The sequence below is a fragment of the Nerophis lumbriciformis genome, linkage group LG10, assembly GCF_033978685.3.
Source record: "Nerophis lumbriciformis linkage group LG10, RoL_Nlum_v2.1, whole genome shotgun sequence".
In the NCBI taxonomy this organism is placed as follows: domain Eukaryota; kingdom Metazoa; phylum Chordata; class Actinopteri; order Syngnathiformes; family Syngnathidae; genus Nerophis; species Nerophis lumbriciformis.
In genome coordinates, this window is record NC_084557.2 from 51,976,131 (window position 1) to 51,993,355 (window position 17,225).

The window sequence follows — 17,225 nt, forward strand, 5'->3', positions numbered from 1 at the left end:
GGATCTGCACCTGACAAACCACTGTAATGATACCAAGTACAGGAGTGTATCTAGTCGATACTACTATGATTACATCGATATTTTTTGGCATCACAAAATCTTCTTTCGTTTTTATAAAATGTATATTATGTTTATAAAGTCAGTAAATATGTCCCTGGACACATGAGGACTTTGAATATGACCAATGTATGATCCTGTAACTACTTGGTGTCAGATCCATACCCAAATGTGTGGTATCATCCAAAACTAATGTCAAGTATCAAAGAAGAGAAGAATAAGTGATTATTACATTTTAACAGAAGTGTAGATAGAACATGTTAAGAGAGAAAGTAAGCAGATATTAACAGTAAATGAACAAGTTGATTAATAATTCATTTTCTACCACTTGTCCTTAATAATTTTGACAAAATAATAGAATAGAAAATGACACAATATGTTACTGCATACGTCAGCAGACCTTTGTTTGTTTACTTACGAATAAAGATAAGTTGTCTTGTATGTTCACTATTTTATTTAAGGACAAACTGACAATAAGAAACATATGTTTAATGAACTGTACGATTTTTTGGTTCAAATAAAGCCAATAATGCAATTTTTGTGGTCCCCTTTATTTAGAAAAGTATCAAAAAGTACCGAAAAGCATCGAAATACATTTTGGTACCGGTACCAAAATGTCGGTATCAGGACAACACTACAAGGTAATGTCCAGTTCAAACTTATATCTGTCAGCAAACTCCATATGGAAGCGCTACAACGTAAAACATGGCTGGTGGGGATAAGACGCAGTCAAAATGGAGACACACAAATAAGACAGACCACAAACCGCCATGTCTTCAGGAGACAGTCAGAATGCGGCTTGAAGACAGTCTGTAAAACATCTTCTTTGCAAAATTTTGACCGAAGAACTACAAGTGGGGCAAAAAAGTATTTAGTCAGCGACTGATTGTGCAAGTTCTCCCACTTAAAATGATGACAGAGGTCTGTAATTTTCATCATAGGTACACTTCAACTGTGAGAGACAGAATGTGAAAAAAAATCCAGGAATTCACATTGTAGGAATTTTAAAGAATTTATTTGTAAATTATGGTGGAAAATAAGTATTTGGTCACTTCAAACAAGGAAGATCTCTGGCTCTCACAGACCTGTAACTTCTTCTTTAAGAAGCTCTTCTGTCCTCCACTCGTTACCTGTATTAATGGCACCTGTTTGAACTCGATATCTGTATAAAAGACACCTGTCCACACCCTCAAACAGTCAGACTCCAAACTCCACTATGGCCAAGACCAAAGAGCTGTCGAAGGACACCAGGAAAATAATTGTAGACCTGCACCAGACTGTGAAGAGTGAATCTACAATAGGCAAGCAGCTTGGTGTGAAAAAATCAACTGTGGGAGCAATTATCAGAAAATGGAAGACATACAAGAGCACTGATAATCTCCCTCGATCTGGGGCTCCACGCAAGATCTCATCCCGTGGGGTCAAAATGATCATGAGAACGGTGAGCAAAAATCCCAGAACCACACGGGGGGACCTGGTGAATGACCTGCAGAGAGCTGGGACCAAAGTAACAAAGGTTACCATCAGTAACACTACGCCGACAGGGAATCAAATCCTGCAGTGCCAGACGTGTCCCCCTGCTTAAGCCAGTGCATGTCCAGGCCCGTCTGAAGTTTGCCAGAGAGCACATGGATGATTGGGAGAATGTCATGTGGTCAGATGAAACCAAAATAGAACTTTTTGGTATAAACTCAACTCGTCGTGTTTGGAGGAAGAAGAATACTGAGTTGCATCCCAAGAACACCGTACCTACTGTGAAGCATGGGGGTGAAAACATCCTGCTTTGGGGCTGTTTTTCTGCTAAGGGGACAGGCCGACTGATCCGTGTTAAGGAAAGAATGAATGGGGCCATGTATCGCGAGATTTTGAGCCAAAACCTCCTTCCATCAGTGAGAGCTTTGAAGATGAAACGTGGCTGGGTCTTCCAGCATGACAATGATCCCAAACACACCGCCCGGGCAACAAAGGAGTGGCTCCGTAAGAAGCATTTGAAAGTCCTGGAGTCTCCAGACCTCAACCCCATAGAAAATCTGTGGAGGGAGTTGAAAGTCCGTATTGCTCGGCGACAGCCCCAAAACATCACTGCTCTCGAGAAGATCTGCATGGAGGAATGGGCCAAAATACCAGCTACTGTGTGTGCAAACCTGGTAAAGACCTATAGTAATCGTTTGACCTCTGTTATTGCCAACAAAGGTTATATTACAAAGCATTGAGTTGAATTTTTGTTATTGACCAAATACTTATTTTCCACCATAATTTACAAATAAATTATTTAAAATTCTTACAATGTGAATTCCTGGATTTTTTTTCACATTCTGTCTCTCACAGTTGAAATGTACCTATGATGAAAATTACAGACCTCTGTCATCATTTTAAGTGGGAGAACTTGCACAATTGGTGGCTGACTAAATACTTTTTTGCCCCACTGTAACTAAAAAAATGACAATATGACACCTTTAAAATATCACGTTTTTCTCATCTGCTTGTTCTGTTTGCAGTTTGAAGCCGAATACCGTCGCTTCGCTTTCAAGAGGAACTGCCCAGGTGGCTTCCAGGAGTTTTATAGCCTCCTTCAAACTATACATCGCATCCATGATGTGGACATGTTATTGGGATACGCCGATGACTCTGGGGACCTTCTTCCGATCAACAATGAGGACAACTTTCACAAAGCTGTCATGTCAGCAAATCCCTTGCTTCGCATTATCATAACCAAGAAAGGTAAGACTGAGGCATTATTAGATCGCTTGCTAATTTGGGAGTTTCAATTTCACATGGGGCTGCGTCATATTGTTCAAAATAGATTTGATATCAATTTGGCCGACAATAGAGCTTTTAATACCATTGTTATATTGTGATAATGCATGTTGCTCAACACACTGTAGACACTTCTAAGTCAGCAATCCTTGCCTCAATAAACTGTGTTTCATATAAATATCATCCCTTGAGGACGAGCAAGGGCTAAACATGCTACTCTACACACGATAGGAAGATATGCTAACCGCTTATCGGTTAGGTGGGAAATATCGACAGTAACGATACTAAGTATAATATCATTCATTGGTCGATACTACAGAGATGAGATCAATATTTTTTTATATCAGGAAGTAATTAAAATATTGATTTAGCATTTTAGGTGAGTGTGCCTTTTGTAAGCAAAGGAATTGTTATATGTGTTAAGGTTGAGTGACAGACCACAGGCCTATTGAGTATGTGTCAGGTTCAAATACAGGACATCTGTTACACAAGACAAAAGGCAAGGAATCAAACAGAGACAGAATTCAATTTGGACTCAATTGAGGAGAGACGGCTTCAACCTGTAACCTCTTACAGTGTCTTAGCACGCTCTGACGAAGAAGGTTCTCGTCTCCTCTTTTAATTCAGATGTTCCATGTTCACGCACCAACATATGTCACAATAGGAATAGGGAGGTATGTAAAACAGTCATTGTTTTCAGTCGCTTTGAAGTCCAAGAAGAGGACTTCTCGGGCTTGGCTCTTCCTGGATCCAGCTGGGGCAGGTGTTGGAGGACAATGGACAACCCCTCCCGTCTCCTGTCCACAGTGACTTCAAGAGGGCAGCGTCTCGTAAATAGCGTTGACCAAATAGTTGGAAGAGAGTTGGAGGACAATGGACAACCCCTCCCGTCTCCTGTCCACAGTGACTTCAAGAGGGCAGCGTGTCGTAAATAGCGTTGACCAAATAGTTGGAAGAGAGTTTGTGAATTACTTCAAAGAGAGTTCGTTTAACACTTCAAAGAGAGTTCCTCCAGGAGTTGAGCACATCCTGCCATCTGTCCGTGCTGAACTCACAGTGGCGTTTCCCGAGACTTCATCCTTTTGTTAGGCCTCGAAATACAGCATTCATAATACAACATTTGAAATACAGCATTCATAATACAACATTTCTTTTGTGATAACTTACAAACAATTATTCCAACAGTATGCATACCTGCCAACTACTCCGGTTTTCCCGTAATTAGTACGGTTTTCATCAACCTATTCCGGGTTACGGTTGCAGTGATAAAAAATACAGTTTTTCATTTATAAAAAAAAAAAAAAAAATTTAAATGCGCGAGGCTATTTATAGCACCGCTGCCAAGCACGAGGCACCTGTTGCCATTGTTTCCAAACGAGCGAACGATCATGGAATCAGCCGGAGAAAAATCGCAAACGAGTCTTAAACCGAAAAGAAAACTGCAGTCATTCCGTGAAGAATATTCAAAAGCCTATCCGGGAATAATTATCCGTTCCAAAAAGGGTGAAAACTACGCGAATTGCACCTTGTGCAGACAAGATTTTTTCGATCGGACACGGAGGAATTAGCGATGTAAAAGACCACGTTGGGACAAAAAAACACAAGTCTAATGCCGTTGCTAAATTTGGATTTTAGCCACAAAAAGGTAATGACACCAATGTTATCTTTTGGAATTGTTTAGTACTGTTATACTGTTAAAAGTGTTTATACTATTTATGCTTTCAAGTCCAAGTTGAAGAAATCTTGTTAAATGTTGACAGCATAACTACCAAAATACAGAAGTATGTCCTTAATATTTTTGCAGTGCTATTTCTGTTGAAAAGTTCAAATGATTACATTAGAGATGTGATGTGCCACTTTTCAAGTGTCTGATGGCTTCAATGAATTTTCATTAATTTTTCATATTTTGAATTCTTTTGAAAGGCTTACAAAAAAACTACATTTGAATTGTAATTCCATGCTATTGACAGGACTATTAATTTTAATGAAGTTAGCTTACCATGTTTACAGTATGATAATTGTGATAGAAATGTGAATTTTAGGCACAGAATATTTTTTACAATTGAACAAGGCAGTAGATTATACAAGCTTGGACAGAAAGTTAATAATGACACCAATTTTTTTTTTAATGGAATTGTTTAGTACTGTTTTACCATTTGTTTACTGTAAAAAGTGTTTATACTGTTTATACTTTCAATTAACAAATTGAAGTCTTGTGAAAGGTTGACAGGATAACTGGCATCAACTGTCAAAATAATTTCAAACTATTGAAGTTAGCTTACAGAATAAACATGTCAATCAACCCATATGATTTTTGCTGTAATATTTTTGTTTTGAAAAGTCACTGTGACTGATAGAAAAGTGATGGTTTTAGCAACATTTTAACCTGTCTGAATGCTAATAATCATTTTGCGTCAGGGTGCGAAGCCTGAACCCCCCCACCAGGACTTTGTCCTGGACCTACCGGGGCCTGCGGCCCCTGGACCCTGGCTACTAGGTTTTTCTGATTTCAAAAGTTGGCAGGTATGAGTCTGTGTAGTGTGTACTATAGAAATAAAAAGACTCATGAGCAAGTTTAACGCTTGATCGTCCAGTTTGGAGTGTCAAGAGACAGATTTAACTGAAACACATTCATGCAAAGTGTGTTTTGGTATCACGCAAACGCACGCGATAGAGTGGCGTCTATAGAGAGACCTGTCAGTGGATGCTATATTGCTTCAAATCAACTTCATAGATTATTATATTATTTAAAATGCTAACTTTTTTTAAGTGGACTAATATTGGCCTATAGATTACTAGATCGCGGTAGCGGCAATTGTGAGTATAGCACATTCACTTCAAATTGACACTAACTTCTTTTAGCCTGCGTGACTTTGAGGGGCTTTTGAGGAGGAAATATTGTTGTTACAAACTTTGATCTATTTGTGATTATTCCAGGCTGATATTTCATGCGTAGCAGCGGTAACTGAAGTGAATGTGACAGCGTCTCATAATTACATAATTGTCCAAAATCTTAACTGTCCTCCCGCACCAAACCAATTAGGAACCAGTTCCAAAAATACTGGTTCCCAAAGTACTGGCCCTGGAACTACTTTGTATTGGATCGATACCCACATTTGTTGTTTCGCCCAAAACTAAAGTAGCCAAACAACAGAAGAATAAGTAATTATTCCTTTTGAACAGATGTGTATATATATCACACATCACTAACAATCACTTTATTAAAATGAACAACAAAGCCACATATGTCTCTCCTTGAAAGCAAACACACACTCAGGCCCATCCATCCATCCATCCATCCATCCATCTTCTTCCGCTTATCCGAGTTCGGGTCGCGGGGTCAGCAGCCTAAGCAGGGAAGCCCAGACTTCCCTCTCCCCAGCTACTTCTTCCGGCTCCTCCCGGGGGATCCCGAGGCGTTCCCAGGTCAGCCGGGAGACATAGTCTTCCCAACGTGTCCTGGGTCTTCCCCGTGGCCTCCTACAGGTCGGACGTGCCCTAAACACCTCCCGAGGGAGGCGTTCGGGTGGCATCCTGACCAGATGCCCGAACCACCTCATCTGGCTCCTCTCCATGTGGAGGAGCAGTGGCTTTACTTTGAGCTCCCCCCGGATGACAGAGCTTCTCACCCTATCTCTAAGGGAGAGCCCCGCCACCCGGCAGAGAAAACTCATTTGGGCCGCTTGTACCCGTGATCTTGTCCTTTCGGTCATAACCCAAAGCTCATGACCATAGGTGAGGATGGGAACGCAGATCGACCGGTAAATTGAGAGCTTTGCCTTCCGGCTCAGCTCCTTCTTCACCACAACGGATCGATACAGCGTCCGCATTACTGAAGACGCCACACCGATCCGCCTGTCGATCTCACGGTCCACTCTTCCCTCACTCGTGAACAAGACTCCGAGGTACTTGAACTCCTCCACTTGGGGCAGGGTCTCCTCCCCAACCCGGAGATGGCACTCCACCCTTTTCCGGGCGAGAACCATGGACTCGGACTTGGAGGTGCTGATTCTCATCCCAGTCGCTTCACACTCGGCTGCGAACCGATCCAGTGAGAGCTGAAGATCCTGGCCAGATGAAGCCATCAGGACCACATCATGTTTAAAAAGCAGAGACCTAATCCTGCAGCCACCAAACCAGATCCCCTCAACTCCTTGACTGCGCCTAGAAATTCTGTCCATAAAAGTTATAAACAGAATCGGTGCCTTGGCGGAGTCCAACCCTCACTGGAAACGTGTCCGACTTACTGCCGGCAATGTGGACCAAGCTCTGACACTGATCATACAGGGAGCGGACCGCCACAATCAGACAGTCCGATACCCCATACTCTCTGAGCACTCCCCACAGGACTTCCCGAGGGACACGGTCGAATGCCTTCTCCATGTCCACAAAGCACATGTAGACTGGTTGGGCAAACTCCCATGCACCCTCAAGGACCCTGCCCAGAGTATAGAGCTGGTCCACAGTTCCACGACCAGGACGAAAACCACACTGTTCCTCCTGAATCCGAGGTTCGACTCTCCGGCGTAGCCTCCTCTCCAGTACACCTGAATAGACCTTACCGGGAAGGCTGAGGAGTGTGATCCCACGATAGTTAGAACACACCCTCCGGTTCCCCTTCTTAAAGAGAGGAACCACCACCCCGGTCTGCCAATCCAGAGGGACAGCCCCCGATGTCCACGCGATGCTGCAGAGTCTGAGACACACTCAGGCCTTCTCCTAGTTTTACATTCTCATCCAATCACCAGTCATGACACATTAAAAGACTCTCAATCTGTCGAAAAATAGAATTCTTTATGCAGAAACGTACTAAAATTCACATTTCCTCCATACGAGTGTAAAAAAAAAAGTCCATCGATACAAGTGGAGTTTCAAAAAATGTGTGTCCACATAAAAATCCATTCACCAGCTGCACATTTTGTCTAAGCCAGCAAAAGCAACCACAGATGACTAGAACATACAGATTGCAACCTATAACCAGGACGTATCATTAATATATTGACATATTAAATGTATAATTGCATGTATATTATCTTTCAAATCTGTGCACTCTTAGACAAAGTCTAATTTCCCGCATTTTAAAGAGGAACTGCACTTTTTTTGGTGTTTAGCCTATCGTTCACAATCTTTATGAAAGACATGACGACGGATGGTTTTTTGAATGCTTTGTAACGTAAATAAAATCAATCAATCAATCAATCTTTATTTATATAGCCCTAAATCACAAGTGTCTCAAAGGGCTGCACAAGCCACAACGACATCCTCGGTACAAAGCCCACATACGGGCAAGGAAAAACTCACCCCAGTGGGACGTCGATGTGAATGACTATGAGAAACCTTGGAGAGGACCGCATATGTGGGTAACCCCCCCCCCTCTAGGGGAGACCGAAAGCAATGGATGTCGAGTGGGTCTGACATAATATTGTGAGAGTCCAGTCCATAGTGGATCCAACATAATAGTAAGAGTCCAGTCCATAGTGGGGCCAGCAGGACACCATCCCGAGCGGAGACGGGTCAGCAGCGTAGAGATGTTCCCAGCCGATGCACAGGCGAGCGGTCCACCCCGGGTCCCGACTCTGGACAGCCAGCACTTCATCCATGGCCACCGGACCTGTGCCCCCCCCCCCTCAAGGAAAAGGGGAGCAGAGGAGAAAAGAAAAGAAACGGCAGATCAACTGGTCTAACAGGGGGGCTATTTAAAGGCTAGAGTATACAAATGAGTTTTAAGATGGGACTTAAATGCTTCTACTGAGGTAGCATCTCTAATTGTTACCGGGAGGGCATTCCATAGTACTGGAGCCCGAATAGAAAACGCTCTATAGCCCGCAGACTTTTTTTGGGCTCTGGGAATCACTAATAAGCCGGAGTTCTTTGAACGCAGATTTCTTGCCGGGACATATGGTACAATGCAATCGACAAGATAGGACGGAGCTAGACCGTGTAGTATTTTATACGTAAGTAGTAAAACCTTAAAGTCGCATCTTAAGTGCACAGGAAGCCAGTGCAGGTGAGCCAGTATAGGCGTAATATGATCAAACTTTCTTGTTCTTGTCAAAAGTCTAGCAGCCGCATTTTGTACCAACTGTAATCTTTTAATGCTAGACATAGGGAGACCCGAAAATAATACGTTACAGTAGTCGAGACGAGACGTAACGAACGCATGAATAATGATCTCAGCGTCGCTAGTGGATAAAATAGAACGAATTTTAGCGATATTACGGAGATGAAAGAAGGCCGTTTTAGTAACACTCTTAATGTGTGATTCAAACGAGAGAGTTGAAAAGTCTGGTTACAGCAGAGCAAATGAAAGCTCCTCTATTTAGCCCATAAAATCCAATAAATAACCATTCAGAAAGCGCAAACAATACTCCATTTACTTTTAGTGATCTGAATATTAACCAAGTATTAGTGATATTGTTATTACAAGCGCTAACGCAGACAAACTATTTATAACAGCGCTGTGATCACAAGCCTGTGTACAATTTCTACAGTAATGACTGACCAGGTGTTTCCTCGCTTCCTTGCTCCCTGGAAGTTTATTGTAGATCATAAATTATGCTTCTCACCTGGACCAAAGAAGTTTAAGGCCGTATTACGACAAGTGGGTACATTTTGACAACCGTTTCGGACCCTGAGATGGCGAGAACGACACGAAGAGACGCTTGGTCCCACCCCCACCCGTTTCTTCACAAAGATTATGGTCATTCTTTATCTAAATAGGAATATATGAACATCGAGCAGTCGGTATCCTAATTACAGCGGATGTTGCACAGTAAGTGATGTTGTATTATATTTGTTGGCTGTCACTAAGTCTGCAGTGAGTAATAATCAGTGACGAAGGGAAAAAAAGCAAACGTGATGCGTTTTTGAAATGAATGCGCCGCGTATGCTTAAAATGACCAAAATACGTAAATATTAAATGTGACTATAAATGTGCTCGTTACTACATTACCGGCTTCCTCCCACCTCCAAAGACATGCATCTGGGGATAGGCCCCTCCCACCTCCAAAGACATGCACCTGGGGATAGGCCCCTCCCACCTCCAAAGACATGCACCTTGGGATAGGCCCCTCCCACCTCCAAAGACATGCACCTGGGGATAGGCCCCTCCCACTTCCAAAGACATGCACCTGGGGATAGGCCCCTCCCACCTCCAAAGACATGCACCTGGGGATAGGCCCTTCCCACCTCCAAAGACATGCACCTGGGGATAGGCCCCTCCCACCTCCAAAGACATGCACCTTGGGATAGGCCCCTCCCACCTCCAAAGACATGCACCTGGGGATAGGCCCCTCCCACCTCCAAAGACATGCACCTGGGGATAGGCCCCTCCCACCTCCAAAGACATGCACCTGGGGATAGGCCCCTCCCACTTCCAAAGACATGCATCTGTGGATAGGCCCCTCCCACCTCCAAAGACATGCACCTGGGGATAGGCCCCTCCCACCTCCAAAGACATGCACCTGGGGATAGGCCCCTCCCACCTCCAAAGACATGCACCTTGGGATAGGCCCCTCCCACCTCCAAAGACATGCACCTGGGGATAGGCCCCTCCCACCTCCAAAGACATGCACCTTGGGATAGGCCCCTCCCACCTCCAAAGACATGCACCTGGGGATAGGCCCCTCCCACCTCCAAAGACATGCACCTGGGGATAGGCCCCTCCCACCTCCAAAGACATGCACCTGGGGATAGGCCCCTCCCACCTCCAAAGACATGCACCTGGGGATAGGCCCCTCCCACCTCCAAAGACATGCACCTGGGGATAGGCCCCTCCCACCTCCAAAGACATGCACCTGGGGATAGGCCCCTCCCACCTCCAAAGACATGCACCTGGGGATAGGTCCCTCCCACCTCCAAAGACATGCACCTGGGGATAGGTCCCTCCCACCTCCAAAGACATGCACCTGGGGATAGGCCCCTCCCACCTCCAAAGACATGCACCTGGGGATAGGCCCCTCCCACCTCCAAAGACATGCACCTGGGGATAGGCCCCTCCCACCTCCAAAGACATGCACCTGGGGATAGGCCCCTCCCACCTCCAAAGACATGCACCTGGGGATAGGCCCCTCCCACTTCCAAAGACATGCACCTGGGGATAGGCCCCTCCCACCTCCAAAGACATGCACCTGGGGATAGGCCCCTCCCACCTCCAAAGACATGCACCTGGGGATAGGCCCCTCCCACCTCCAAAGACATGCACCTGGGGATAGGCCCCTCCCACCTCCAAAGACATGCACCTGGGGATAGGCCCCTCCCACCTCCAAAGACATGCACCTGGGGATAGGCCCCTCCCACTTCCAAAGACATGCATCTGGGGATAGGCCCCTCCCACCTCCAAAGACATGCACCTGGGGATAGGCCCCTCCCACCTCCAAAGACATGCACCTGGGGATAGGCCCCTCCCACCTCCAAAGACATGCACCTGGGGATAGGTTGATTGGCAACACTAAATGGTCCTTAAGTGTGTGAATGTTGTCTGTCTATCTGTGTTGGCCCTGTGATGAGGTGGCCACTTGTCTAGGGTGTACCCCGCCTTCCGCCCGAATGCAGCTGAGATAGGCTCCAGCGATCCCCCGCAACCGCGAAAGAGACAAGCGGTAGAAAATGGATGGATTACATTACATATTTACCAGAGGTGGGTAGAGTAGCCAGAAATTGTACTCAAGTAAGAGTACTGTTACTTTAGAGATTAATTACTCAAGTAAAAGTAAGGAGTAGTCACCCAAATATTTACTTGAGTAAAAGTAAAAAGTATGTTGTAAAAAAACTACTCAAGTACTGAGTAACTGATGAGTAACATACACACACATATCATATATATATATATACACACACACACACATATATACATATATATATATATATATATATATATATATATATATATATATATATATATATATATATATATATATATATATATATATATATATATATATATATATATACATACATTGATATATACAGTATATAATTTATATATATTTTTTTTACCGTTTTTGTTTACATGTTAATAGTGTTTTAATGAATATACATGCATGTTTAACACATATAGATTCCTTTCTTTCATGTTGACAAGAATATAAGTTGGTGTATTACCTGATTCTGATGACTTGCATTGATTGGAATCAGACAGTAGGGATGACAAACTTCCACGTTTTCAAATGGAGGAGAAAAAAAGTTCCTCCTTTCTGTCTAATACCACATGAAAGTGGTTGGTTTTTGGCATCTTATATGTCCAGCTTCCATATTCGTTTTTATACACTTTACAAGAAATACATTGGCGGCAAACTCCGTAGCTTGCTAGCTCGTTTGCGCAGGCTTTCGGAGACTCTTATTTTGAAAGCGCAGGCGCGATGGAGCGGCACTTTTATTGTGAAGACAGGAACTGTGCAGTCAGTCTTTAGGCTTTTGACGGGGTGTACGGTTGAAATAAAAAATGGTCTTTTTTCCTTCACACTTTTGATTGATTGATTGGAACTTGTATTAGTAGATTGCACAGTACAGTACATATTCCGTACAATTGACCACTAAATGGTAACACCCCAATAAGTTTTTCAACTTGTTTAAGTCAGGTCATGTGACCGCCTGGCTCTGTTTGATTGGTCCAACGTCACCAGTGACTGCATCTGATTGGTGGAACGGAGTGAACGTCACCAGTGACTGTATTTGTTGAAACGCAGGCACTATGAAGGTCTGTCTGACAGACCAAAACAAACAAAGCGTGCATTAACAGATCGATAAAAAATTAGTAGCGAGTAGCGAGCTGAATGTAGATAAAAGTAGCGGAGTAAAAGTAGCGTTTCTTCTCTATAAATATACTCAAGTAAAAGTAAAAGTATGTTGCATTAAAACTACTCTTAGAAGTACAATTTATCCCAAAAGTTACTCAAGTAGATGTAACGGAGTAAATGTAGCGCGTTACTACCCACCTCTGATATTTACTTCATGTATAAAAAAAACCTCAATGGAGGTGTTTGGGTGTTTTTTTAAGGGCTCTATAGGTGAAATAGAGCAGCTCCCATAAGCTCCATTGGAAGCAGACTTTTAATCGCAATTATTTAATACTTAGATGCAAAAAAAATTGCAGTTCCTCTTTTAAGTGTAACAATTGTGTTGTGATTAAGTCATTGTGTAAAAGCCTAGAAGACAAATACTTAGGAGCTAAATATTTACAATTTTACATCAACCTCAAAAAGTCCTTTAAATTCAAGTTGATCTGTCTAGCTGGAGAGAAGACAATGTAGGTAATGCTAATGCCAATTCTGTAAATGTCCATACCTTTTATTTGGGGAAACTGCGCCCGTCGCTGGCGAGATATGAACGTGACAACCAATCCTGTCGCTTTCTCACGGCACACTAACAACTACTGACTTTTTTCTCCTCTTCCTCTCTCTGATTTGTTTTCAAGAGGATGAGCCTGCACCTTTTCCAGACAACCCCCTCCAGAGGCGTAAAAAAGGCTTAGGTCTGTCAGTACTCCGTACCAATGGCTCCTTGTCCATCCACTCAAAGAACAAACTTGGTCGCATGATTAGCTTACCACAGAACTTCCGTCAAATTTCATCAATCATTGACGTGGATATCTTACCTGAGACACATCGGCGCGTGCGGCTCCACAAGCATGGCACCCATAAACCGCTGGGCTTCTATATCCGAGACGGGGTCAGCGTGCGAGTGACGCCACAAGGTGTCGAAAAGGTAAGATTCATCATTTGATATCAACATTGTATGTTGAATAACAATTTTGGGTGTCATTTGCAAGTTTTACATAGGAGACTTTGCAATTGCAATTATTAGATGGCCGGGGCGTATATTCTGGAAGTAGTCTTTGCCATTAGTTAAATGTGCCAGTCTTGCCTTTTGTTGAGTCCTACAAAGTATTGTAAATATTGTAGCAGATGTTTGATTGTAACTTGCATTTTACACAACATCGCTCGCCGTAACTGTCATTGGTGCATAATGAGCAAGTGTGATGTTTTGTGGCTAACAGCTAGCCTGCTGTTCACGTAACAAGTTTAAAAAGAGTGTCAAACTCTGTGCATCTGTTGGAATGCTACATTAGTTAATTGCACAATGTTATTGCCAAGCAGGTTGCTGCGACTGCTTTCATTTAGCATTGGAATTAAACACAGATAGATTCTTCTTTTTTTGGTTTGGGTACCAGCTGTTCTGCTGGCACCAATGTCATTATGTGACTGGGTTTTGGTGCCCATCTATAACGACTAGGGATGTAACGGTATTGTAAATGTTAGCAATAATGCTGTGGCATGTGACAAAGGAGAACTTGAAGTACTCCTATCAGTGTATTTTTTTTTTCTGAAGCCATAAAGTGGGCTGGTTTCAAAAAAGTAAACTACATCTCCAATGATCCCTTGCACAGTGCAGGAGAGCCTGCAAAGTTTGAATCAGAAGTATGAACACATTTTGGTTTTACGGTGTATATATATACAGGTAAAAGCCAGTAAATTAGAATATTTTGAAAAACTTGATTTATTTCAGTAATTGCATTCAAAAGGTGTACTTGTACATTATATTTATTCATTGCACACAGACTGATGCATTCAAATGTTTATTTCATTTAATTGTGATGATTTGAAGTGGCAACAAATGAAAATCCAAAATTCCGTGTGTCACAAAATGAGAATATTACTTAAGGCTAATACAAAAAAGGGATTTTTAGAAATGTTGGCCAACTGAAAAGTATGAAAATGAAAAATATGAGCATGTACAATACTCAATACTTGGTTGGAGCTCCTTTTGCCTCAATTACTGCATTAATGTGGCGTGGCATGGAGTCGATGAGTTTCTGGCACTGCTCAGGTGTTATGAGAGCCCAGGTTGCTCTGATAGTGGCCTTCAACTCTTCTGCGTTTTTGGGTCTGGCATTCTGCATCTTCCTTTTCACAATACCCCACAGATTTTCTATGGGGCTAAGGTCAGGGGAGTTGGCGGGCCAATTTAGAACAGAAATACCATGGTCCGTAAACCAGGCACGGGTAGATTTTGCGCTGTGTGCAGGCGCCAAGTCCTGTTGGAACTTGAAATCTCCATCTCCATAGAGCAGGTCAGCAGCAGGAAGCATGAAGTGCTCTAAAACTTGCTGGTAGACGGCTGCGTTGACCCTGGATCTCAGGAAACAGAGTGGACCGACACCAGCAGATGACATGGCACCCCAAACCATCACTGATGGTGGAAACTTTACACTAGACTTCAGGCAACGTGGATCCTGTGCCTCTCCTGTCTTCCTCCAGACTCTGGGACCTCGATTTCCAAAGGAAATGCAAACCAAACCAACCATGTCATCTGCTGGTGTCGGTCCACTCTGTTTCGCAACTTAAGAGGCCCCCTATTTTTTACAGCCTCAAATTGTTTCCTTACTGGTCAAGCTGAGAACAACAGCACACTTCCTCCCCTTCACAATAATAGCGTAGTGCGCCACATCCACTCAGACTGCGCTAACAAAATAAATGTTTCAAAAAAGTACCTTACACAAGCATAATGTACCCAAAGCACTTATTGATACATTTACACAATTGTTATGCCTTGATCTAAAATACTTGTCAAAATTGTCCAAAGACGTATTGCACCAATAAATGTGAGGATTTTATTACACTTTCTTTGACACAAAAGCACACTCTATGGCGGTAAAATAAGTGTCAAAGGTATCAAATGGAATGAAACACAAATAAAACGGAAAATGAAAATTTTATTGTTTTTATATTGCTATTGGTTTTTGAATGTATTGTTACTGCTGTTATTATCACTTGTTGTGGTTATTGGTCACGTATTTATATCTGTTTTTTAAACTACATTTAAAGTTGAGTTGAGTTCTGGTGGTATAATAAATACTCATGTTTTCAAATAAATGAATAAATACATTTTAATATTGTTATTTTTTGGGGGGGGGTTACTCTCTTCTTTTAATGTTTTTATGATGTTTTTACTCTGTAGCACTTTGAGACTTGTTATTCAAATGTACTACAAATCAAATCTATTATTATTGCGCCACTAGGCAACAGGCACTCGCACACGCTGCTCTCATATGACACTTCTCTCAACTGCATTATGCCTGATATTGGAAGGTTTTTTTTAAAGTAACATGTTAGTTTCCCTGAGTAATTAATTAATTTATTAAATAGTAATTATGTTAGTATTTTAATGACATTTTTGGTAAAGTAACAAGTAATCATAATTAATGACTCATTTTCAGAACACAGCATTATGAAGCAGGAGTTCTTGCTTCTTTGTGTGTATGTACTATAATAAAACACCATGGTTAAAGGTCAATTATTGTCATGTTGCTGTTGACGTTTTTACATGTCCTTTTAAACCAGAGCACTTTATTTCACTTTTTGGTATTTTGTGTTTTTGAAAAAGTGAGCATAGCTAAATGTTTTTATTTAAAGAAGATTGGAGATCTACACCTGACATCCACTGTAATAATACCAAGTACAATAGCGTATCTAGTCAATACTACTGTGATTACATCTTTTTTCCTTTTTAAAAAATTCATATTATGTTTATAAACTCAGTAAATACGTCCCTGGACACATGAGGACTTTAAATATGACCAATGTATTATCCTGTAACTATTTGGTACCAGATTGATAGATATATATATATATATATATATATATATGTATGTGTGGGAAAAAAATCACAAGCCTATTTCATCTCTACAGGCCTGTTTCATGAGGGGGGGTACCCTCAATCATCAGGAGATTTTAATGGGAGCATTCGCATACCATGGTTTATATAGGGCACAGAGTGGGTGGGTACAGGCTGGCCTAGGGGCGTGGTGATTGGCTCATGTGTTACCTAGGAGGTGTTTCCGTCTATGGCGGCATGCTGTTACAATTTCGCTGCGCTTGTTGAGGGATGACAGGTCTGGATGGTAAATAATAAACAGTTTCTCTTTCAAGCATAGGTTGCATCTTTTATTACCACTATTGTAAGGTGTGCTGGATGCAAGAATTTGCCATGTTATTGAATATTCAACATTATTGTCTTTGAGGTCCCAAATGTGTTTGCTGAGTTCTGTGGTATTTCGCAGGTTTTTGTTCCTGAAAGAAGCCTTGTGATTGTTCCATCTGGTTTTGAATTCTCCCTCGGTTAATCCTACATATGTGTCGGATGTGTTAATGTCCTTGCGTATTACCTTAGATTGGTAGACAACTGATGTTTGTAAGCACCCCCCGTTGAGAGGGCAATCAGGTTTCTTTCGACAGTTACAATAATGTTGAATATTCAATAACATGGCAAATTCTTGCATCCAGCACACCTTACAATAGTGGTAATAAAAGATGCAACCTATGCTTGAAAGAGAAACTGTTTATTATTTACCGTCCAGACCTGTCATCCCTCAACAAGCGCAGCGAAATTGTAACAGCATGCCGCCATAGACG

General features: G+C 42.3%; 1 protein-coding gene across 2 annotated transcripts in view; it reads left to right on the forward strand.

The window, feature by feature from the left end:
* LOC133612082 (partitioning defective 6 homolog alpha-like) overlaps positions 1–17,225 on the forward strand; it is a 69,641-nt gene that overhangs the window by 36,141 nt on the left and 16,275 nt on the right. For both annotated transcript variants that reach the window (XM_061969250.2, XM_061969251.2), the window contains exons 2-3: positions 2,556–2,778; positions 13,229–13,518. In XM_061969250.2, coding sequence (XP_061825234.2) covers positions 2,556–2,778; positions 13,229–13,518 — 513 coding nt within the window. The remainder of the gene's footprint in view (positions 1–2,555; positions 2,779–13,228; positions 13,519–17,225) is intronic.